The sequence below is a fragment of the Schistocerca serialis genome, chromosome 9 (assembly GCF_023864345.2).
Source record: "Schistocerca serialis cubense isolate TAMUIC-IGC-003099 chromosome 9, iqSchSeri2.2, whole genome shotgun sequence".
Lineage (NCBI taxonomy): Eukaryota > Metazoa > Arthropoda > Insecta > Orthoptera > Acrididae > Schistocerca > Schistocerca serialis.
The window spans coordinates 107,755,744-107,781,140 of NC_064646.1; the positions used below are offsets into that span (position 1 = coordinate 107,755,744).

Here is a 25,397-nt window from a genome sequence, read left to right on the forward strand (position 1 = left end):
AGAGAAGGTTCGGAACCTCTAAAAAGGGTTATCGCAAAATTTAACAGACAAATATAGGTACATGGAAGGTAACATAAGAGATGCTTCAAATGCTCGACCAAAGAAATCAAAAACAAGGTCAGTAACATAAAGAGCGAAATGGGAATCTCATTGTTCAACGCAGAGGAGCGAATGGATAGGTGCTGGTAGTGCACTGAAGGCCTGTATGAGGTGGAGGTCCCCTCTGATGACGTAATAGAAGAAGAAATTGGGGTCTATGTGGAAGACATGGGTGATCCAGTAATAGAGTCGGAATTCCTAAAACGACTGATGGGAATGGCAATGAAACAACTGTTCAAAAAGGTGTGTAGAATCTGTAATACTGGAGACATATGATAAGAATTTCAGAAAAAACGCATTCACACAATCCTGAATGTGGGAAGATCAGATAAATGTGTGAACTAGACCGCAATCAGTTTAATAGCTCATGTATCCTAACTACTGAGAATAATAATATATAGAAGAATGAAAAACGAAGTCGAGGAACTCTTGGATGGCGATCAGTCTTATTTTTGGAAAGGTAAAAGCACCAGAGAGGGAGTTCTGACGTTATTTCTGATAATGTAAGCAAGACTGGAGAAAAGTCAAGGCAAGTTCACAGTAGTCAACCTAGAAAAAGAGTTCGCAATGTAAATGGTGTAAAATGTTCGATATGCTGAGAAAAATAGGAGTAAGTTACCTATATCTATATCTATAATCTGCGAACCACTTTGAAGTGCATCGTACAGGGTACGTCCCGCTGTACCAGCTGTTTGGTCTTTTTCGCGATCCACTCACGTAAGCATCACGCGAGAAATGGCTATTTACGGATTATATATACTATGTACAAGAAGCAAGAGGACATAATTAGGTTAGAATACCAAGAATGAAGTGCTCGGGTTAAAAAGAGTGTCAGACTACGGTTCAGTTTTTCGATCCTACTATTGTATCTACACATCGAAGAAGAAATGATGGAAATAAAAGAAAGGTTTAAGAGTGGGATTAAAATTCAGGGTGGAAGAATATCAGCGATAGGATTTGGTGAAGACATTGCTGTCGTCAGTAAAAATGAAGAAGAGTTACAGGATCCGTTGAATGGATGAACAGTCCAATGAGTATAGAATATGGAGTGAAAGAAAACCTAAGAAAGAGGAATCTAATGACGAGCATCAAAAAGAGGAATAGCGAGAAGCTTAATATCAAAATTGGTTAGCACGAAAAAGACGAAGTTAAGGAATTCTGCTACCTAGGAAGCGAAGTAATCCATGACAGACGAAGCAAGGAGGACATAAAAAGGACACTCGCAGTGGGAAAGAGGATATTCCTGGCAAAGAAAAGCTTACTGGTACCAAACACAGCGTTAATTTGACGAGCAAATTTGGAGCGCAGCGTTGGATGGTAGTGAACCATATGTGGGAAAATTGCAAAAGAAGAGAATGGAAGCTTCTGAAATGTGGCGCTACAGAAGAATGATGAAAATCAGATGGACTATTAAGGTAAGGCATGAGGAGGTTCTGGCAAGTAAAATAACATAGTGAAAACACTCCAAGAACCAGGGACAAGATAATAGAATATCTGCTAAGGCATCCATGGTACTATATGGAGCTATAGAGCATAAAAACGGTAGTGGGACACAGGGATTAGAGTACATCGAACAAATATTTGAGAACCTCGCTGCAAGTACTACTCTGCGATGATGAGTCTGGCACAGGAGAGAAATTCGTGGCGGCCCGCATCAAACCAGACAGAAGACTGAAGACCCCCTAAAATATTATTGTTCTTCGGTAGTGCTACATTACCGTATGCTTGCTCTAGACCTGCCCATTCACGAACGTGTTCCTCATTTTCATATCAAAATCTGTGAGCTGTAGAGTCTTTTTACGGGAGAAGATACTTTCACCTGTGCCATTCTGCTTCTCCCATCTTTCGGCTTAAGTCACGCTGTATACTTGTACTTCTGTACATTATGTTCCTCTGGAATATCTGAGGTTGCAGTTACTTTACTATGTTGTCTTGCACATCTCTTGAAACCACAGCACGCGAAAATAAAAGTAGCTTGCCCCAGTTTGCAGCAGTGGTAAATTTTAATAGGCCTTCGGCATTTCAAATTAATTTCCTATACAATATTCAAATGTGTAAGACGTCAGAATCTTGGATATTTGCAACATGTCCCTGATTAGCATGTCCCTGGTTAGCATGTCCCTGGGTAAGGTGGCATGATGGCATGATATTACAAAACTAATAACAAGGAGAAAAGGACTAACAAAATAGTGACGGATTCTGTAATTAGAATTAAGGAAAAGTCGATATTTAGCCAAAGGCAGCCTTCATGTGCGGCATGTGATGTAAAATAAAACACAGCACTTGTGCTGAAACCATAACTAGCTACACAGAACGGTGGTCAGTCTGAGGACAGAGTACTGAACAACAGAGATTGCATGAAGGTGAGAAAGGCGGAGATTCCAGTTATTCTCCGTTTACACAAGCGATCCGACGGTCAGGGTGAGTAGCAGTTTGGCCCTTGGTGTAAAGGAAGGTGTCAGCCTTGAGTGGATGCAGAAGGATGCAAGATGAGTTATACAACGTTTCTAGGTAATGTGGTGAACAGCAGCTTGCTCTAAATGTACGAGGGGCTTTCAATAAGTAACGCAGTACTTCATTTCTTCGCCAATTTCCGTTGAAAAATGCGGTATTAGCTGTGGGAAATCGTGGAATATTCCCGTTTCAGGCCGTATAGTTTCATGAAGTTCCGATAGCTGGCGGCGCACACACGTAGCCTTCAAAATGGCGTCTGTAACGGAGGTTCTTTCAAAACAGGAGCTGTCATTGAGTTCCCTTTGGTGAAAAACCAGAGCATCGCAGAATTACTGCATAGACCTGTCAGTGAACAAAAGCACGGTGAGTCGTTGGGCGAGGCGCCTGTCACTATCGCAACGAGGTCGCGCAAACCTGCCCCATCCACTGAATGCCAGCCGGCCCCACACAGCTGTGGCTCCTGCTATGTTGGAACGTGCGGACACTCTCATTCGAGATGATCAACGGATCACATTCAAATACCTTGCTGCTTAACTGGACGTCACTGTTGGTAGCGCTCATACACTCGTCCACCAGTTGTGTAGCTCAGAGGTGTATGCCCGTTGGCTCGCCACCTTACAGAAGACCATAAAGAGCAACAAAGGACCATCTCTGCACAAGTTATTGCGTGTTACTAGGCTGATCGCGACGGATTGCTGTCGGATATCTTCACACGCAATGAAACAGGGGTTCATCACTTCGAACTGAAACGGGAATCAATGGAGTGGCGTCACACCACCTCTCCTCCGCAGAAAAAGCTCAAAGCTGATACCTCAGCAGGTAAGCTCATGGCGACGGTCTTCTGGGAATCTGAAGCCGTAATTCTGGTTGATGTGCTGCACCATGATGCAACGATAAAGTCGAAAGTGTATTGTGCTACTGTCAGGAAACTGAAGAAGTAACTTCAGCGTATTTATTGAAACAAAAATGCAACCGAACGTCTCCCTGACAAAGCAAAGCGTCACACAAGACTGCGCACCCGACAGGAGCTCAAAGAGCTTCGTTCGTTGGCTGTTCTTCCTCATCCTCCCTGCAGCCCGGATATATCGCACGTTCCACTGTCATTTTTTTTTTGCTCAGTGAAGGACGCACTCGACGGGATGCAGTACGTGGATGATGGGGAGGTATAATAATAACAATAATAATAATAATAATATAGTGTGGATAGAGCCTCCCGTAGGGTAGACCGTTCGCCGGGAGCGAGTCTTTCGATTTGACGCCACATCGGCGACTTGCGCGTCGATGGGGATGAAATGATGATGATTAGGCCAACACAACACCCAGTCCCTGAGCGGAGAAAATCTCCGACCAGGTGGAAATCGAACCCGGGCCATTAGGATCGATATTCTGTCGCACTTACCACTCAGCTACCGGGGACGGACGATGGGGATGCAACAAGACCAGCAAAGTGGTACCATTCGGGCACAGAGGCCCTCCCAATAAGGCGGTGTAGGGTTATCACATTGAACGAATATTATGTGGAAAACTACAGTTTTGTAGCCACATGAGTGGGACATAATATGGTGTACTGGAATCCTGAATAAAACAAATCTGCTTTCAGAAAAAAAGTGTTGCACTACTTATTGAATGCCTCTCGTACAAAAAAGTAAGTTAATGCAGTTGATTAGGAAAAATAATCTCGCAGTTTTCGAATACTGCGTCAGAAATGTGCTGCTCAACACAATCACGATGATTAAGTACCGAGGCGGAACGCTGCAAAGCGAAATTGAAATGGAACGGACACCTAATAACGGGGAATGGTGGTCTTCAGTATATTGGGAAAATGTTAGGGGAGTGTAACTCGTATACGAAGGAGACCTCGAATAGAACATCAGTACGACTCATTTTTGTGTACTGGTCGAGTGTTTGCGATCCTCACCAAGTTAGATTAAAGGAAGACATCGAATTAATTTACACGCGTGGTGCTAGATTCGTCATCCATAGGTTCAATCACCATGAAACTATTATGGTGTTTCTTTGAGAACTCAAGTGGCACACCCTGCAGGGAAGACGAAGTTCTTTCCGCGGAACACTGTTGAGAAAGGTCCCGAGTTCGATTCTCGGTCCAGCACACAGTTTTAATCTGCCCGGAAGTTTCACTGTTGAGAAAGTTTAGAGAACCACCGTTTCAGACTGATTGATGAACGATTCCGCTGCCACCAACGACCATTTCGCTTGAAGTCCAGGATAATAAGGTAAGAGAAATTAGGACTCGTATGGAGGCATACAGACAGTTGTTTTTCTCTCGTTATACACTACATAGCGAGGAACGATCACCACAATAAAATAAGCGAAATCAGAGCTCGCATGGAAAGATGTAGGTGTTCGTTTATTCCGCACGCTAACGAAATTGGAATAATAGAGAATTGTGAAGGTGGTTCGATGAACAATCTGCCAGGCACTTAAACGTGACCTGCAGAGCATCCATGTAGATGTAGATATGTATTTGCTAGTGGGACAGGTAAGTGTCGCCGAGTGCATCGCACCATAGGGTGACTTGCAGGGTATGTTAGTAGATGCAGATGTAGAATCTTGTCACATGGAAGGCGTCGTGTTGATGTGCGGTAGTGGGCGCGAGACACTTGAGCTCGTCGAGGTATAGAAGTTGCAGGTGTATGTGTTTGATATTGCTGCGTTCTGTTTGACGTACGAACAGTAAGCTGCTGCTAACTGGAATGGGCTAAATGCCTGCAGCAAGACACGTCCGGGTCCATCCAGAGGCTCAAACTGGATGGACAGATTGTGGCAAGTGACACATCTTTTAAGGGTTATCTGGCTTCACATCCCTGTAGGCTTTCAAACTCAAGAACAGAGGCGTTACCAAATACGAGGTAGGTTCAGAGGTCACATCCTACCAGTTGAGAATAAAGCTGCCAACAGAGGTCTCCTTTACTGAGTCAATTCCAACTGTACGAAAGGGCAGTCGTCACTGTATCCCTGCACCTCGACGAGGGAGAAGTACGATCGTTCAAAACCAACCCCCCTGGAACAGACAGCACCAAAATATATTTCCAGATTTCGGTTTCCTAATGTTAGGAAGTGTTGTCATGAAGTTTCTATTCAGTCGTATAATTCGTTAACGGTTTAAATTGTGACTGAATTTTCGAGTAACTCGAAACAAAATTGATAGGAAAATTACGGATACACGGGTGGGTTGACCATTACTAAAGGTTCCGGGATATGTCACCTGATGGACTGCTTATTAATTCCTACTTCACTTTTCCTTTGTCTGTGGCCTTGGGCTGTTGCTCATGCGCTCACCTCACCATGTGGCGGGACTGGTAAGGTCCGTCGTGCTATACTTCCAAGAACAGAGAATTCCTTTCCTACTTGGACTTCTGTGTTGTTCCAAATTTTGATGTTGAGCAAGTAGTCATATTTCTTTCCATTCATTATTAGCTTCTTGTTTGCCTCGTTTATGCTTAGGACATGTTTTGTGCCATGTACGACGTCAATCTTGTAGCCAGAAGGGCCTTGTCATAGCGAACATCAGCGTGGCTACATTTTCCACATTAACCTGATTTCACCTGAGATTTTTTTCACTTGCTTCGTAGTTGCTACGACGGCAGAGTTTGCAACGGGCCATCCTCCTCTACCATTTCTTTTCCTCAACAGTAGTTATCGACACCAGTACTATTTTTCAAATTTTGGACAGGTCAATATTATCTCAGCTGCTTTTCTGGAAACTTTCATATGATTATGTACCCAATATGCTATACTTCAAGCTAAAATTTATGAAAAGGAATTACCAAATTTTAGATGTTACAATCACTAGGTATTTATTTCTGGTTTCATTTATGAAAAAATAGTCGAAATTAATAGAAATTCGTTTGTCAAGAAAAACTGAAAGCAGTTTGGAATGCCGCGCAAGGTAGCCCGCGGTCTGACGCACCTCGTCACGGTCCGCGTAGTGCCATCCGTCGGAGGTTCGATTCCTCCCTCGGGCATGGGTGTGTGTGTTGTCCTTAGCATAGGTTAGTTCAAGTTAGATTAAGTAGTGCGTAAGCCTAGGGAAAAACGAGGATAATGGAATGTAGTCGAATTAAGTCGGGTGATACTGAGGGAATTAGATTAGGAAATGAGTTTTGCTATTTGGGGAACAAAATAACTGATGATGGACGAAGTAGAGAGGATATAAAATGTAGAATGACAATGGCAAGGAAAGTGTTTCTGAAGAAGAAAAATTTGTTAACATCGAGTATAGATTTAAATGTCAGGAAGCCGCTTCTGAAAGTATTTCTATGGAGTGTAGCCATGTATGGAAGTGAAACATGGACGATAAATAGTTTCGACAAGAATAGAATAGAAGCTTTCGAAATGTGGTGGTACAGAAGAATGCTGAAGATTAGACGGGTAGATCACATAACTAATGAGGACGTAATGAATAGAATTGGGGAGAAAAGGAGTTTGTAGCACAACTTGACTAGAAAAAGGGATCGGTTGGTAGGACATGTTCTGAGGCATCAAGGGATCACCAATTTAGTACTGGAGGGCAGCGTGAAGGGTAAAAATCGTAGAGGGAGACCAAGAGATGAATACAATAAGCAGATTCAGAAGGATGTAGGCTGCAGTAGGTACTGGGAGATGAAGAAGCTTGCACAGGGTAGAGTAGCATGGAGAGCTGCATCAAACCAGTATCAGGACTGAAGACCACAACAACAACAACAACAACAACAAGCCTAGGGACAGGTACCTCAGCAGTTTCGTCCCATAATATCTTACCACAAGTTTACAAATTTTCCTTTGGAATATGGTTATTACCGCAGAGTGAAAGACTAATAAGCATGCCTCTGATGAGATCAGATGTATTTTTGTATTTTGGGCTAACAACGTAATTCTGGCTTTGTTAATGTGAAAATTCAAAAGTAGGTATGATATACTAAAATATGACAAAATATATTTACGTAACAACAAAAATTCTGCAACAGGAATCTTCAATTTGTTTAGATCAGTACAACCATGAGGACCTAAAATGTAAGAATTTCAGCTTCAAGAATCAGACCCCCAGACAATAAGAGCTGGAGCCAACTCTATGCGAAAAGCTAACTAAACTAGAAAGTTTATAGTAGTCTTCGCTCCTGTCAAATTTTTCAGAAGAGACTTTGCTCATTTTGGACAATAACTGGAATTAGGGAGGAAGGAGGAGATTACAAGTTGTAGTGCTTACCCTGGCTTATTAACAAGATTCTCTCATTTTTCTTCTTTCACTGTTGCTACTCACTCCTGGATTTTGCACTTGTAGATCACTCTTCCATCTTTATTATCCCCAGTCTTATAATGCTAGCGAACATTTTGTTCCACACTAGCTGAGACCCAGCATTGCCTGGCTACGCTTGTATTCCTGTATAATATGGATCCATCTCGCCTTCCTCCTCCATCGGCCCACCTCACTGTCCGACTCCTCATCCATCTTCTTTGTCCATCTCCTCATTCCCTCTGCCTCAATCCGTCTCCTCTTCTCCCATTTCTCTGTGCATCTGCTCCTCTCCTCTCTCTCTGTGTACATTTCCTCCTGTTTTCGCTGTCCACTTCCTCCTCCCCACCGGCCAGTGTGGCCGAGCGGTTTCAGCTGCTTCAATCCGAAACCGCACGACCGCTACGGTCGCAAGTTCGATCCTTCCTCGGGTATGGATGTGTGTGATGTTCTTCAGTTTGTTAGGTTTAAGTAGTTCCAAGTTCTAGAGGACTGATAACCTCAGATGTTAAGTCCCATAGTGCTCAGAGGCATTTGAACCATCCTCCTTCCCCCTCTCTGTCAATCGCCATCTCTATCCTCTCTCTATCCTCCCCAACTCTTCTCTTTCTGTCCATTTCCTCCTACCTTTCTCAATAATACCGGTCCTCCTGTTCTCAGCTCTAATTGTGTCCATCTGTTTCCTCCTCCTCTCTGTTTGTCCATCTCCTCCCCCCATTCTCTTTGTCCACCTCCTCTTTCCATCTTTCTCTGTTCATCTCCTCCTCTTCCATTTCTGTCCATTTCCCTCTATCTTTCTCTGCAAATCTGGTCTTCTTGTTCTCATCTCTAACTGTGTCCATATGTTTCCTCCTCCTCTCTGTCTGTCCATTTCCTCCTCCCACTCTCTTGGTCCAACTCCTCCTTCCACCTTTGTCTGTCTGTCTCCTCCTCTTCCCTTTCTGTCGGCCACTGTGGCTGAGCTGTTCTAGGTCCTTCAGTGCGGAACCGCACTGCTGCTACGGTCGCAGGTTCGAATCCTACTGCGGGCATGGATGTGTGTGATGTCCTTAGGTTAGTTAGGTTTAAGTTGTTCTAAGTCTAGGGGACTGATTACCTCATATGTTAAGTCCCATAGTGCTTAGAGCCATTTGAACCATCTTCCCTTCCTGCCCTTCTCTGTGCATCTCCTCTTCCCCTTTAGTTGTGTCCGTCTCCTCCTTCCCACACTCTGCCTGTCCACCTTGTCCTTCCTCCCCTACTTCTCTCTTCACTTCATCGTCCTCACACCTATAGGAGATGCTAGGTAAGTAATTAGTGTACCACCTATGGTTGAAACGGATCCAGAGATTTCGGAATAGTTTCCGGCAGTGGCACATGTCACATTTATTTCACTTACACTTCATATATTTCACACGTATTTCACCTGTACCTCAAGCGTCTTTCGCCCTGTAGTTTGGTATTCATGCAGCTCAATTTTTATAACGTCTTATATCCTGAACTAAGAGTCGTAAAATGATATAACTTTTCGTGTACATCAAACAATAGTTGTGGATATTCTCTGGAAAATGTTTTGCGAATAACGTTAAAAGTAAAGAAGTGACATATTAAAACCTCGTTCATGATGCGGCAATTTCTCTTGCATCTCAGTGTTTATGAAACGTCATATGTCCTGAATTATGCGTCGTACAATGATATGTTTGATGCAAGTACATTTAGTGGTATATGTGAGTTCTGCCTGTGAAATGTTTTGCAAATACAGTAAGCAGTGAAGAAGTAATAAATGAAAAGGTGTTGCCTAATGGGAAAATTGTACTGCAGGAACAGCGGCAATGTAATAGGCGATAAAACCTTTTTACTTTTATTATTTTGTGAGGAGTTTCAGTGACGAAAATTCTCTTTTAAGATTTGTAATTATAAATTATGTGTAAACCTGGTTGCAAGTCACTACGGTTGTCGTACTAAATACTAAAAGAGCATAGTCTGGTTATTTTCATGTCGTAAGCTATGCCCCTTTTACACTCCCACCACTTCGAGAGGTGCGTGGTTCTTACGGCCACAGTAGTTCCTTTCAGGCAGGAAGTGATACGTGTATCAAGTTTGGTTGAAATTGATCCAGTGGTACAGGAGCAGATTGGAACGAACATACATACATACATAAATCCATTTTTATATTATGTATGGATTGTCTTGTCGAGGGCCTTCTCTACATCGGAAGATCCGTGCCTGTTTTGGTTTTTAATCTGCCTTCCATTTCTAAGCGAATTTATAGAACATATATGTAATGTCAAAACGTTACTACATGAAGTGAAAGCAGGTTCTTACTTACGACATACTGTAAACCGAGAGACGTCCATTTCATCGGAAAGTGTAGAGGGGAAGGAGGGATATGCATCTTGCGTTTTTCTTGACTCGCTAGCCTTTCAAGGCATTTAATAAGACCAATCCTTTCTTCACCAGAAAAACAGAAGTTCTGTAGTGCAAAACAAAAAAAAAAAAAAAAGAAAAGAAAAAATCAGATGGCTCTGAGCACTATGGGACTTAACTTCTAAGGTCATCAGTCCCCTAGAACTTAGAACCACTTAAACCTAACTAACCTAAGGACATCACACACATCCATGCCCGAGGCAGGATTCGAAACTCGACCCCAATACGATAACTGGTCTTTTTTCTTAAGCAGTAGCAAAGGAATTTGCGACACCAGTTAAGGTGGTCACTAGAGCTCTCTTACCCAACACGACGGTAGCGAGCTCGCAGTCTCTAGTTCGTGAGCAACCTGTCCATGGGCCTCAGCGCGGTGCAGCCGCAACATTGGAATGTACAGCAGCCCGTTGGGTTTGGTGTGTATGGCCGCAATTTGTTTCGGTAAAACTGGAGAATAAAGTGTTATTATACACGTGGCCGCTCCCCCACCTCGCCATTTAGGATATTTACGATATTTATCCCTCTCTTCGGCCCATTTCCTTTGCGGGTCATTTGCTTCAGATGACATAATATCGTGACACAGCTTTACTATGCTTTTACGGGATGAGGGAATCGTCAAACATTTTCTAAATATTTAAGCACAAGTTGTGCCTGTTGGGGTGTAGAGTTATCAGTCAGAAAAGTACAGGTCTTTTCATACATTTTAGATGTCTCATGGCGTGTTTTCTGAGTTTTAAAAAAGGGTACAACACAGCGAACATCGCTTCTTATCTTCTCATTACTTTCTCATCACTAGAACCTCTTGGTACAAATATGATCTATTACTTCTCGTGCTATTAACTTCCACCTCAATTTTATTTGAAACTTTTTCTGGTTGTGCCATCTAGTGATCGAGGTAGTGAGGCCTCACACAAAGTTTCTCAGCCTCTATGCTGGTGTTGCCGCCCACCAACATGCACAAGTACCTGCATGAAACCTCCCACCATCATCCTACGCAAAAGAATTCGGCCCTGCAAGCTTTACCTAAAAGAGCCTACAGGATCAGTGATGAACACAATCTGCAAACTGAACTACAGAACCTCAGGTCCATTTTTGGAGCTAATGGCTACGACATGACAATGCTACACAGAACCGTGGCAGCGAAGGTGGAGGACAACAGGGAAATGCAAAACGAAGGACAGAGCACCGTCGTGCTACCGTATTTACAAGGGGTTACTGAACGTCTGGGCAAAATTCTACGTCGGACAGGTGTTAAGCCGATTTTTCGTAGCAGCAACAAAATGAAAGACATTCTGGGCTCGACGAAAGATACGATTGACAAGTTTCATGCCGCCGGAGTTTACGAAATCGGGTGCGAATATGGACAGATGTATGTAGGTGAGACCGGGTGCAAAAATAAGCACAAGGTTAACTGAAAACGAGAGATACATCCGCCTCAGACAATACAACAAATCAGTGGTGACAGAACATCAGGAACAATGCAGGATGAAGATCGGAATTCGTGAGGTCCGCGTACTGGCCAAACAGCCGTTTAGTTTGAGGAGGAAGATTACAGAGGCTATAGAAACAGCCAAGCGACCCGACAACATGACTAGAGAAGACGGTTCCAGCGTCTTGGCTGCCAGCTGTGACATCTTTGCCGAGGGACAGCTCTCGCAAAGGAACAGGCGCGCGGTAGGTCACAGCGGTGGAGGGTACACAGAGCGCTGACGAGGCCTAGTCGATACTAGGCGGTTAGTTAACAACGCTACGCTGTAGTCGCCGCTCAGTTTCCTATTCGCCGACTTCCACCAAAGGCAAACAGCAAAGGAAACTCCAATGGAAAACGCCTATTTCCGCCAACGACAACATGCAATGCAAAGACCAATAAAATGAACTCCTAATACCCTTCCTCCTCACCCTCACATCCAATGACAGCACTCTTATATAGTACATAAGTAACAAAACTAGTGCTCATTCAGCAGTTAGCAATACAACCTGAGGAAGGTGCCTTGCAACAGTCACCGAAACGTCGGAATTTTATAGATGACAGTGTGGCCTCAAACGCAGAAGAATTGTATGGATAAGATATGGACAATTGAGTCAAAAAAAGGTTCAAATGGCTCTGAGCACTATGGGACTTAACATCTGTGGTCATCAGTCCCCTAGAAAGTAGAACTACTTAAACCTAACTAACCTAAGGACATCACACACATGCATGCCCGAGGCAGGATTCGAACCTGCGACCATAGCAGTCCCGCAGTTCCAGACTGAGCGCCTGAACCGCTAGACCACCGCGGCCGCCTGACATTTGAGTCAAACGATGTTTGAGAGGCGATGACCAGCCCAAGGTTCCTCAATCTCTTTCCGAGGCAAAACAGTTTGAGTTCTCCGCAATTTCACTATTTGCCATAACAAAGACTGTGTACAATACCGCCAGATCTGAACGGAACTACATCACACAAAGTGACTTGTTGAGCTAAATAGATGGTGTCTGATCGGCAGGAATGAGGCCAAATCTGTGCAAAATGGAATTCTTGAATCTCTTTTCCAGATAAAGCGAGTCCAGTTTCCTGAAGCGCCTGCGATTTGGGATAACACACACGGTGGGCATTGTCTTCTCCCTCCCCTATTTAGACTTGGATCTACGTGCACACTGTTGTTGTTGTTGCGTTCTTCACAACAAAGACTGGTTTGAAGCAGCTCTCCACGCTGCTCTATCCGGTAAAATTCTCTTCATCTCCGAATAACTACTGCAACCTACATCCTTCTGAATTTTCTTACTGTATTCATCTCTTTGTTTCCCTCTACAAGTTTTATCTTCTACACTTCTCTCAAATACTAAATTGGTGATCACCTGACGTCTCAGAATGTGTCCTATCAACCGACCGATTCTTTTAATCAAGTCGTGCCACAAATTTCTTGTCTCCCAAACTCCATAAAGCAGCTCCTCATTCGTTACGCAATCTAGCCGTCTAATCCTCAGCATTCTTCTGTAGCTCCACATTTCGAAAGCTTCTATTCTCTTCTTGTCTAAACTGTTTATAGTCAATGTTTCACTTCCCATACGTGGCTACTCCGGTCAAATACCTTCAGAAAAATTTCCTGACACTTAATTCTGTATTAACACATTTCTCTTCTACAGAAACGCTTTTCTCCCCATTGCCAATCTACATTTTATACACTCTCTACTTGGGCATTCGTCAGTTATTTTGCTGCCCAAAAACTGTCTCGCCTCCTAATCTGATTGTCTCAGCATCGCCTCATGTAATGCGACTTCATCCCATTATCCTTCTTTTGCTTTTGTTGACGTCCATCTTGTATCCTCCTCTCAAAACACTGTGCATTTCGTTCAGCTGCTCTTCCAAACCCTTGTTGTCTCTGACAGAGTTACAATTTCTACGGATAACCTAAATGTTTCTAATTGTTGTCCCTGGACTTTAATTAGTATTCCTTATTGTTCTTTGATTTACAGTACTGCTTGCTAAATGTATACATTGAATAACATCAGGGATTGCCTGCAACCCTGTCCCACGCCTTTCTCAACCACTGCTTACCTTCGATGCCCCTTGACTCTCGTAACTGCTGTCTGGTAGTTCTTTACAAGTTGGAAATAGTCTTTCGCTTCCCGTATTTTTCCCCTGCTACCTTGTGAATTTCGAAGAGAGTATTCCAGTCAACATTGTCAAAAGCTTTCTCTAAGTCTACAAATGCTATAAACGTAAGTTTCCCTTTCCTTATCGGATCTTCTATGAGTAGCTGTAGGGTCAGTATTGCCTCGCGTAACCCTGCATTGCTCCGGAATGTAAACTGATGTTCGCAGAAGACGGCTTCTGCCAATTTTACCACTCTCCAGTAAATAGCTCGTGATATTGTGGCTCCGTAAAAAAACTTGTGGTATTATTTTGCAACCATGACTTATTAAACCGATAGTTCAGTAATTTTCACACCTGTTACAACATGCTTTTTATGGAATTGGATTTATCGCATTGTTCTTGACGTTTGAGGGTATGTCGCCTGTCTGATAGATCTTCCACACCCGATGGAAGAGTTTTGTCATGATAAATAAATGTAAACATGATCCGTAGTAGGCTGTAATGTGATGTTTATTTAACTGTGCGACTAGATAATTTCGACTAAGCGTCATTGTCAAGCACATTTGTAACATCTGTATTTCATGTCATTCTGAAGTCACTTTTATTACAAGCAAAAAGTAGCCATATTCCGTCATTTTACGAAAGGATGCACATTACAGCGACACCTCTTAAGATAGTATTCCGAACGTTCCTCTGTGTACAGCAACTTAGTAATTGACAGCAGCAGGTATTTCGTTGCCACAATTACATATTCATCCACAGACTTTAAGATTCTCGATGGTTGTAACGTGCTTATGGTAGGTGCCATCGAAAGTATTAAGGTCTTTTTGGATATATATGTATCTCTGACAACAAATAACCAGCTGCTATCACTTACTATGTTCTTGTTTGGAATACTATCTTAAGAGGTGTCACTAGACGGTGGATCATGTCGTAAAATGGCTGAATGTGGCTACTTTTTGCTTGTAATTAAGAGTGATTTGAAAATGACATAATATACAGATGTTACAGATGTGCTTGACTAAGAAGCTTAGTCAAAAGTAGATAACCTCACGATTAAATAAACATCGCATTAGAGCCTACAATGGACCATTTTTATGTTTATTAATCATAAGGAGGCTGTGGATCCCCTCAGATACAAAATTTTTAGTTTTGCCATTGTTAGCTCTTCGAAGGCTAGCAGTAGTTCTGACGAAATATCGTCTAGTGCCAGGGCCTTGTTTCGACTTGGTCTTTCAGTACTCGGTAACTTTCTTCTCGTAGTATAATATCTCCCAGTTCATCTTCACTTATTTTCCCTTCCATTTATGTAATCCGGCCTTCAAGTTCATCACCGTTTTTGTTTGCAGAAAAGTGCCGTTTTGACCAAACAAATACGAAGTTTGTGGGGTGACAGCCAGCCCAACACTATGAAACCTTGGCTTCCCAAAACCTTAACACAGTCAGTTCTGATCGAACTGCCGCGCGGGATTAGCCGAGCGGTCTAAGGGCGCTGTAGCCACGGACTGTGCGGCTGGTCCCGGTGGAGGCTCGAGTCCTCCCTCGGGCATGGGTGTTTGTGTTTGTCATTAGGATAATTTAGGGAAAGTAGTGTGTAAGCTTAGGGACTGATGACCTTAGCAGATAAGTCCCATAAGATTTCACACACATTTAAGCATTTTTCTGATCGAATTCTCTATGGTAGTCGCCATTTGGCACCAAATGAGACGTGTTTAATTTTTTTAAGGGATTGATTTAATTATCATTACGTTTTAAAGACATATGCTGATTTCTTTTTACAAACGTAAGCCTGTTTTACTAAATATATGTACTCCCACGGTTATTTATTGATCTCTTACAAGATAGTGATTTTACATCTGGCATTTCGTGAGGAGTCAATATTTTTCCTAATTTATTCCAGTTTTGAGCTTGACAGTTTGATAAGTGGAAGGTAGGGGAGGAGGTACTGACAGAATTCAATCTGTGTGAACGGAGTGTGAGTCGTGCTGGGGTAGAGCAGTCGGTAGAGCACTTGCTTGCGAAAGGCAAAGATCAAGAGTTCGAGTCCCGGTACACCATACAGTTTTGATCTGCCAGGAAGTTTCAACATGTCAAGTGCTCCGCAGTATATGTTAAATACATGAAATCAAATGAAACTTCCTGGCAGATTAAAACTGTGTACCAGGCCGAGACTCGAACTCGGGACCTTTGACTTTCGGGGACAAGTGCTCTATCAACTGAGCCACTCAAGTACGACTCACGCTCCGTCCTCACAGCTTTTCTTCTCCTACCTTCCAAACTTCACAGAAGCTCTCCTGCGAACCTTGCAGAACTAGCACCCCTGAAAGAACGGAAATTGCGGAGACATGGCTTAGCCACAGCCTGTGGGATGTTTCCAGAATGAGATTTTCACTCTGCAGCGGAGTGTGCGCTGATATGAAACTTCCTAGCAGATTAAAACTGTATGCCAGGCCGATACTCGAACTCGGGAACTTTGCCTTTCGTGGGCAAATGCTCTACCAACTAAGCTACCCAAGCACGACTCACGCCCCGTCCTCACAGCTTTACTTCTGCCAGTACCTCGTCTCCTACCTTCCAAACTTTAAAGAAGCTCTTCTGTGAACCTTGCAGGACTAGCATATCAGCGCCCACTCCGCTGCAGAGTGAAAATCTGACTCTGGAAACATCCCCCAGGCTGTGGCTAAGCCATGTCTCCGCAATATCCTTGCTTTCAGGGGTGCTAGTTCTGCAACGTTCGCAGGAGAACTTCTGTAAAGTTTGGAAGGTAGGAGACGAGGCACTGGCAGAAGTAAAGCTGTGAGGACGGGGTGTGAGTTGTGCTTGGGTAGCTCACTTGGTAGAGCACTTGTCCACGAAAGACAAAGGTCCCGAGTTCGAGTCTCGGCCTGGCACACAGTTTTAATCTGCCTGGAAGTTTCATATCAGCGCACACTCCGCTGCAGAGTAAAAATCTCATTCATAAAATCAAATACTTGAAAATGGGATAAAAAGCTGAAACTCTGGTTGTACTTAAATGAACAATAAAACAGTCAAATGGCGGTATGTTCCTTTAAAGAAATATTGTATGACTCAGCAACATCAGGAACAGTTGGGACGTGTTTCAGTTTTGGACACTTGCGCTTTGCGAGGGACTCACCGTCGAGCACGTGCAGCAGGACGGAGGCGGAGTCGAGGTTGCTGGGCTTGCACGTGTAGTTGCCCGACTGCTCGCGGCGCGCGCGCTGGATCAGCAGCGTGCTGACGGTGGCGTCGGGCGCGACGCGCTCCAGCCGGATGTCCTGGTAGGAGAGCACGCGCTCGCCGTCGTGGTACCAGAAGATGTAGGCCGGCTCCTCCAGGGACTGCGTCACCTCGCAGCGCAGGGCCACCGTGCTGCCCGCGCGCACGTACAGGTCGTGGCCGCCCGCAATCTCCACACGCGGCACTGCGGGGCAGCAGAGGGACACACGTCACACGTCATACGTCACACATACCGTAGAGGCCCGTGTCCGTCGGCTCTGTTCCGTTCACTTCCTTGGGGTGAGGACAGGGGCCACTTATAAGTCTGCGATCTACGGACTGCACTATTGCGCCAACTGAACTGAACGATACTGTGAAATTTAAAATTTTCCCAGCGAACTACATATTCAAAAAGATTTCGGGCTTGCAGCCGGTCGTCGCTAGCTTCCATCCACGATATTTCGACTGGACACCTGCCAGCCATCCTTGGGTGAGCCATCGAAGACAGACGAATACCCTTTTCTTTTATTGTGATTTCATTCCCCTGCCCCATATGGACAGGGGAGGGCTGTCAGTGGCACAATCCGCCGCTCTTCAGCCGAGTGACACGACAACTTAAAATAAGAATAAAATGTTACATACATAAGGCGATAAAGGGGACCTTAAAACAGAATAACGGGAGAAAATGGAGGTAAAAAATATAGACTAACATGGACACGTTCATGGAGGACAGGTAAAAAAAAAGTCACCATGGAGTTAAAAATCACAGTCGGTGATTCTTCAAAACTCAGAGAAGGCACTGAATGGACATACACACGTTAAAAGTTGGCCACAGTAGTAAAACACTCGGGAACAACACCCTTAAAACCCACTTGGAGCACACACGACGAAGAATAAAACTGCCAGGCGGGACCCGCCGAGAGAAAGGGCAGAGAGGATGGAAAAGGGGCAGCAGGGGAAGCGGCGGGATGAAGAGAGGAGGGGCATCAGTGGGTACACGAAGAGGCGGGAGACACGTGGGGCGGGAGATGAAGAGAGAAGACAGTGCAGGACGGAGTGCAGAGACACTGAAAGGAGGCACAAGAGATGGAGGGGGAGTAGGAGGGGGAGCCGCTCAGGAGGAGGGAAGGGGAGGAGAGGGAGCCCTGAGGAGGAGGCAGGAAGAGAGGGTTAGAGTTGGTAGGAAGGGTAGATGTCAGGGCGAAGCTCATCATCCGGGAGGGGGACGAAGACGCCCTCCGTTCCGTAATATATAGCGTGCAGCGAGTATTCCGCGCATGCGTCAAAATCATATGGACAGACGAACCACACCGCCCGCCAGCAGCGCCCTCGCTGGTGGAACTGCAGAACTCAGCTGTCCTCGGCATTGTCAATTGCCTTTGTCGGCAACATTCCCTTCAAAATTGCAAGAATCCTCCACGGTTTCGAAGTGAAAGTAGTTTTCCGTCCACCATCGAAGATTTCCGACTTGCTGGGATCAGTGAAAGACGATCTGGTATTGCGGAAGGCGGGAATTTGTAAAATACCTTATCAGTGTGGCATGTCATATATAGGACAAACATTGTGAACAGTAGAAGAACATTTCACTGAACATCAACGCTGTACTCGCCTTTTGCAACCTAGCAAGTCTGCAATTGATGAGCATTGCATTTCCACCGGACACTCAGTGGAGTATGACAAGACAACAATTTTGCCCACAGCTACATCGTTTTGGGACTCCGTCATAAAAGAATCAGTGGAAATTCGCATGACAGACAATCTTATCGACCGTGACAATGGCTACCAGCTTGATAATGCGTGGAAGCCCGTCATCTCTAAGATTTGCCCCAGACGAAGACGCCAGAGTACTCCGATGGCCGCGGCAATTGACAATGCCGAGGACAGCTGAGTTCAGCAGTTCCACCAGCGAGGGCGCTGCTGGCGGGTGGTGTGGTTCGTCTGTCCATATGATTTTTACGCATGCGTGGAATACTCGTTGCACGCTATATATTACGGAACGGAGGGCGTCTTCGTCAGTGTTCGATGGCTCACCTGAGGATGGCCGGCAGGTGTCCAGTGAAATATCGTGGATGGAAGCTAACGACGACCGGCTGCAAGCTCGAAATCTTTTTGAATCTGACCGATACTGTTCATCAAACATGTGACGTCATACTGATACGTACTGGAAGGGAACACTACAGTTTCAGTATCTGTTATGCATCTACCCTTCCAAAACAAATACAAACAGATAAAAACAAACTAAAAGTGACGTAGTTCTAGGTGGGAGAAGGGGAAAACATGTGAGTCTCTGTTTTCAGCATGACGGCCATTTTGGAAGTCGCCATCTTAAACGCAACCTCTTAGTTCTCGCTCCTGGTTACTTGTCAGCGTGAGGACAGAGGTTAAGGGATAGGCTTGGAGAGCCCCAGTCAAATCTCGATAAATAATTACCCGAGTGACGTTATTCAGTAATATAGTAAGTGACAATGTGGGAGACCACAAGAGTAATGTACAATTTCCCTTTCGGATGTGCTCTCGACACCAAATGCTGCAGAAGGGGAGGTCATGATGTTGGAACCACGGATTTATTTCGTACTTTGTACACGTTAAAAAGGCCACTAAAACAACATAATATGCAAGTAGTAAGGTGCACTACCCTGGCAGTTTGAAGAAAATTATAAAAGTTTTACGTGTCTATTATGTGACTTACGTGTCTGTGCAACGCGGTTTGCTGTAAGGAGTGATTGTGCTCAAGTGCTTAGGCTCGGTAACTCAGAGTGTTCGGTCATAGGGTTAGCTGACTTCTGTAATAAAAAAGGAAAGAAAACTGATTAAATGATCAACGATCGACCTGAACAGGTTTCATGCTACGTCCACCCCGTACAAATGCAACGGACAATAGCTAACAAAATGAAATAAAAAAAAAAAATCAAGTGGTTAACTATCGTTCGTGCTATGACAGAGGGTCGCGCACGATGCGACGGTTTCCAATCCTGCTAATACATTTATTTTAATTTATATTTTTTCGTAACTGGTTATATCATTTAATTTATGAGACACTTCAGAGGTAAAATAATTTTAAAAAAAGACATGCACACTTTCTGATGAAGTTGTAGAGAACTTCATATGTTATTTGACTATTTACTACTTTTTATCCAATTTCCAAGGTTAAGGGATAGGCTTGGAGAGCCCCAGTCAAATCTCGATAAATAATTACCCGAGTGACGTTATTCAGTAATATAGTAAGTCACAATGTGGGAGACCACAAGAGTAATGTACAATTTCCCTTTCGGATGTGCTCTCAACACCAAATGCTGTACAATGGTATTTGTCACACTGACGTGGAAAACATAAATTGAAACATCTACCACGTCATGTGAATCCAATTTTCCCTCGTTTACAGGGAATTTTCAGAGTTTATAAGGAAAAACACACCTCGTTGAAATTTTGAGAAATTTCTCTTTCTTCCGACAGTACTGCTTAAAACTAAAGTTCAGCGGGAGCTGAACCGTGGCGTGACATACGTTCGTTTTGGGAACCTCGAAGACTAACTACTTGTCCACAATGAACTCTAACATGAACCACCCGTTCACAGATACATAAACCACATGATAGAAGCGTGAAACTTCTCTTGCGATTTCGTCGAAATGGCTAGAGTAGTGCAATTTACTACTTGCATGTTATCCTGTTTTAATGGCCTACTAAAGGTGTACATAGTTTGAAGTAAATCTGTGATCCCAAAGATGTGGCCTCCCGTTGTAAGAGGGCGATCTTCAGACTGCAGTACTGTTCCAGTTGAACTTAACGATACCAGGAGTCAGATACGAACAGTTACTTGTAGGTGCACATACAGAATGAGAACACAAAAGCAAAGTATTTGTTATGCACCTACAGTGGCTACCATTCTAAGACAAATACAAGTGGATAAACACAAATTAAAAGTGAAGTATTACGAGAAGGGGAAAATCTTGTGAGTCTGTGCTGCCAACATGGCGGCCATTTTGGAAACTGCCATCTTAAATACATCTCATAATTTCGAAATGGAAAGGAAGTCATGTGACATATCAATCAAATAATGAATTACAGGAGAAAACAAAGATTACTTTCATTACAGCTTAGCTTTAGTATTCTCTAGATATGACTGACGTAAGTGTCTACACGTTACTACTGACAACACCACAGAGGAAACTGGGGTCAGATGTATATTAGTCTCACTTAGCTTGTGCTCGCACTCCGGTTAGTTAAAGACCTCAAGCAATAGGTAAAGTGTATAAAAACAGCAATACAACGTGCTCCACGACACGAGACGATATTGCAATGCCTTTGTTTGTTAGAAGAACGATGCATTATTCCTTAGGAAATAGATGCATGTCATTGCATCGTTCTTATAAACGGCCTGTTGCTTCCTCTAGTGGTGCTTCTCTAGTCTCTAGATCCGCTATCCTTCAAACGTCGATCTTTAATAAATGAAGAAGTTTTCACATAAATGGCTTTATGGGTGGTACAAGAAACACATGTCAGTACTTGAAATATCATCTTCATTGGGCTTTAGTTCTTCGCGAACTCGGGTACTTCAGTTTTTAGGACTAGATGTGACAGAAATTGTAAAACCGGGTCAACTACAAGAGAGAAAAAACACAACTTATGATTGGTAGGAAATAACAGAAATATATTTACAGCAAAAATTCAAACATTTGTCGCAATCTGCTGAATTAAATGCTACGAGTACCGCCACATTAATCCGCCATCTTCAGGCATTTTAACAATGATAATTGCAAATATTTGGTAGCAATAATTTACTATCCGACAGAAGCTGCTTGTTGGTATTAGTTTACGAACTAGTTCCGGGCTTTGGATATCATCAGCGGTATGTGTATTGCGCAAAAGACACATTTTTCTCGTAACGTGACACTTACAGCGTATAGCAGTGCCTTATGAGATGAGATTTTTCAGTTTATTGTAATTCGAATTGCCTTACATGTAATCTTCTCTAGCGTGTGCCAATGACAGTACTTCGTACCGTTCATGTAACAGAATTTTTTTACGAAATGTACGTGGTTGTGATAGGTAACTGCCGAACATGCAATGATTACTTTCGGTATATGTGGTGTCGGCCGAAGAGCGAGATGGACCGACGAATGAGCGACATGGTGTAGCCACACCATGGACACTTCGGTACGCCGTCGCTGCTACTCTTCTACTTACGTGAGAGCACAGTACCGCTGTGACCCATTCTGTGGTCATCGACTAAGAAGGCAGCATCGTCTTCTTGTCTGCCAGCTGTGAGATAAGTGTATTACGCGGAACTCTACATGGAAGTTGTTATTAAGTGTAACCTGAGTGAGAGGCTTTTATTTTGTCTGTCGTACGCGAGTGATACGTTGATGTTCAGAGACAGCTGCGAATACTCACCGACATGGGCCAGGTGGTGGCCCGTGTCGGTACCAGTGACGTGTGTCGCTTTGGATCGGAGGATATTCTCTCTGGTTTCAAGCGGCTAGCGGAAATGGTAAAGACTGCCAGTATTGCTTGCGACATTAATGCTGAGCTCACCATCTGCAGTATCGTCGACAGAACCGACTGTGGTTCTTTGGTACAGAGCCGAGTGGAGGGTCGAGGTTCTGCGGCCGGGCAGGCTGCATATTCCTTGACTTGCGCCATCGGGTGGTGGGTTTCCTGGTTCCGCTTAATAGGTCAGGAGTCCATTACACACAGGAAGCGGCTACAAGGGTAGCGGGGGCTGTGTGGAAGGGACTGGGCGATTTTTTAGGTTAGAGGGTGTCAGGAAACCACAGAAAGGGCGTCCGTCTAAAATTGGCCACGTAAAACACAGTAAGGTAGTAGTAGAAACGATCGGTATTGTAGTTGTAAATTGTCGTAACTGTGTTGGGAAAGAACCAGAGCTCCAAGCCCTAATAGAAAGCACTGAAGATCGAATAGTTATAGGTAAGGAAAGCAGGCTAAAGCATGAAGTAAGTTCATCGGAAATTTTTTCAAACGACTTAACAGTGCTCAGAAAGAATAGATTAAATACAGTTGGTAATCGAGTATTTATTGCTGTTAGAAGTAGTTTGCCTTGTAGTGAAATTGAACTACATACTTCCTGCGAAATAGTATGGGTAGAGGTTATACTTGAGAATCGGACTAAATTATTAATTGGATCGTTTTACTGAACCCCCGACTCAAAAGAAGTTGCTAAACAGTTCAAAGAAAACCTGAGTCTCATTTCAAATACGTACCCTACTCATACAGTTATTGTCGGTGGCGACTTAAATCTACCCTCGATATGCTGGAAAAATTATAAGTTTAAAGCCGGCGGCAGGCATAAAACCTCATCTGAAATTGTACTGAAGGCTTTCTCAGAAAATTATTTTGAACAATTAGTTCATGAGCCCACCCGAAGCGTAAATGGTTGCGAAAGCATACTTGACATCTTAGCAAGAAATAACCCTGGACACGCCGGCCGCGGTGGTCTAGCGGTTCTAGGCGCTCAGTCCGGAACCGCGGGACTGCTACGGTCGCAGGTTCGAATCCTGCCTCGGGCATGGATGTGTGTGATGTCCTTAGGTTAGTTAGGTTTAAGTAGTTCTAAGTTCTAGGGGACTGATGACCACCGATGTTAAGTCCCATAGTGCTCAGAGCCATTTTTTTAACCCTGGACAAATAGGAAGTATCATGACGAATACAGGGATTAACGACCACAAGGCGGTTGCAGCTAGGCTGAATACCGTAATACCCACAACCATCAAAAAGAAACGCAGAGTACGTATATTTACGAAAGCTGATAAAAGTGCTCTTAACGCCTTTTAAGATACAGTCTCCACTCCTTCCGATCTGATCAAGTAAGCGTAGAAAGATGTGCAATGATTTCAGAGAGGTCGTATCTACGGCAATTGGGAGATATATACCACATAAATTAATAAGTGATGATGCTGATCCCCCATGGTACACAAAACGGGTCAGATCGCTGTTGCAGAAGCAACGAAAAAACCGTGCCAAATTTAAAAGAATGCAAAATTACCAAGATTGGTAACGTTATGCTGAAATTCGAAATATGGCCCGTACTTCAATGCGAGATGCTTTTAACAATTTCCACAACGAAACACTGTCTAGGAATCTGGTAGAAAACCCAAAGTGATTCTGTTCATACATAAATCACACCAGTGGAAAGACGCTGTCAATACATTGACCACGCGATAACAACGGTGAAGTCACTGATGACTGTGCCGCTAAAGCAGAGTTACTAAACACGGTTTTCTGAAACTCCTTCACCAAAGTATAAGAAGTAAATATTCCTGAATTCCAATCAAGATAACTGCCAAGATGAGAAACACAGAAGTAGACATCCTCGGTGTAGCAAAGCAGCTTAAATCACTTAATAAAGGCAAGGCCTCCGGTCCACATTGTGTACCAATCAGGTTCTTTTCAGAATATGCTGATACAATAGCTCCATATTTAGCAATTATATACAACCGCTCGCTCACAGAATGTTCCGTACCTAAATTCTGGAAAGCTGCTCAAGTCACGCCAATAGTCAAAAAGGAAAGTAGGAGTAATCCGCTGAATTACAGGCACATATCACTAAAGTCGATTTGCAGTAGGGTTTTGGAACATATACTGTATTCGGAGATTATGAGTAACCTCGACGAAAACGATTTACTGACACATAATCAGCATGGAGTCAGGAAACATCGTTCTTGCGAAACACAACTAGCTCTTTAAACTCATGAAGTAATGAGTGATATCGACAGGGGATGTCAAATTGATTCCGTAGTTTTAGATTTCCAGAAGGCTTTTGACACAGTTCCTCACAAGCGTGATCTAAACAAACTGCGTGTCTATGAATTATCGCCTCAGTTGTGCGACTGGATTTATGATTTCCTGTCAGAAAGCTCACAGTTCGTATTTGTAGACGGAGAGTCTTCGGCTAAAACAGAAGTAATATCCGGCATTCCTCTAGGAAATATTATAGGCCCTCTATTGCCCTTTAACTATGTTAAAAACATAGGAGACTCTTAGATTATTTGCAGATGATGCTGTCATTTAGCGTCTTGTAAAGTCATTAGATGATAAAAACGAATTCCAAAATGATTTAGATAAGATATCTGTATCGTGCGAGAAGTGGCAATGGAAGCTGAAAAAAGAAAAGTGTGAAGTTTTGGCTTGAGTACGAAAAGAAATCCGTTAAATTTCGATTTCGCTATAAGCCACACAAATGTGAAGGCTGTAAATTCAACTAAATACTTTGGGACCACAATTGCAAATAACCCAAATTGAAACGATCACATAGACAATGTTACGGGTAGAGCAAACAAAAGACTGCGATTCATTGGCAGAACACTCAGGAGGTGCAACGGGTCTACTAATGAGACAGCTTTCACCACGCTTGTACGCCCTCTTCTGGATTATTGCTGTGCATTGTGGGATCCGAATCA

At 43.6% G+C, this 25,397-nt stretch overlaps 1 protein-coding gene across 1 annotated transcript in view; it reads right to left on the reverse strand.

Annotated features, from left to right (window-relative positions):
* Nucleotides 1-25,397, reverse strand: part of LOC126419403 (protein sidekick-2-like) — a 942,205-nt gene that overhangs the window by 14,110 nt on the left and 902,698 nt on the right. The window contains exon 5 of the mRNA XM_050086592.1: nucleotides 16,901-17,188. Within this exon, the coding sequence (XP_049942549.1) occupies nucleotides 16,901-17,188 (288 nt within the window). The remainder of the gene's footprint in view (nucleotides 1-16,900; nucleotides 17,189-25,397) is intronic.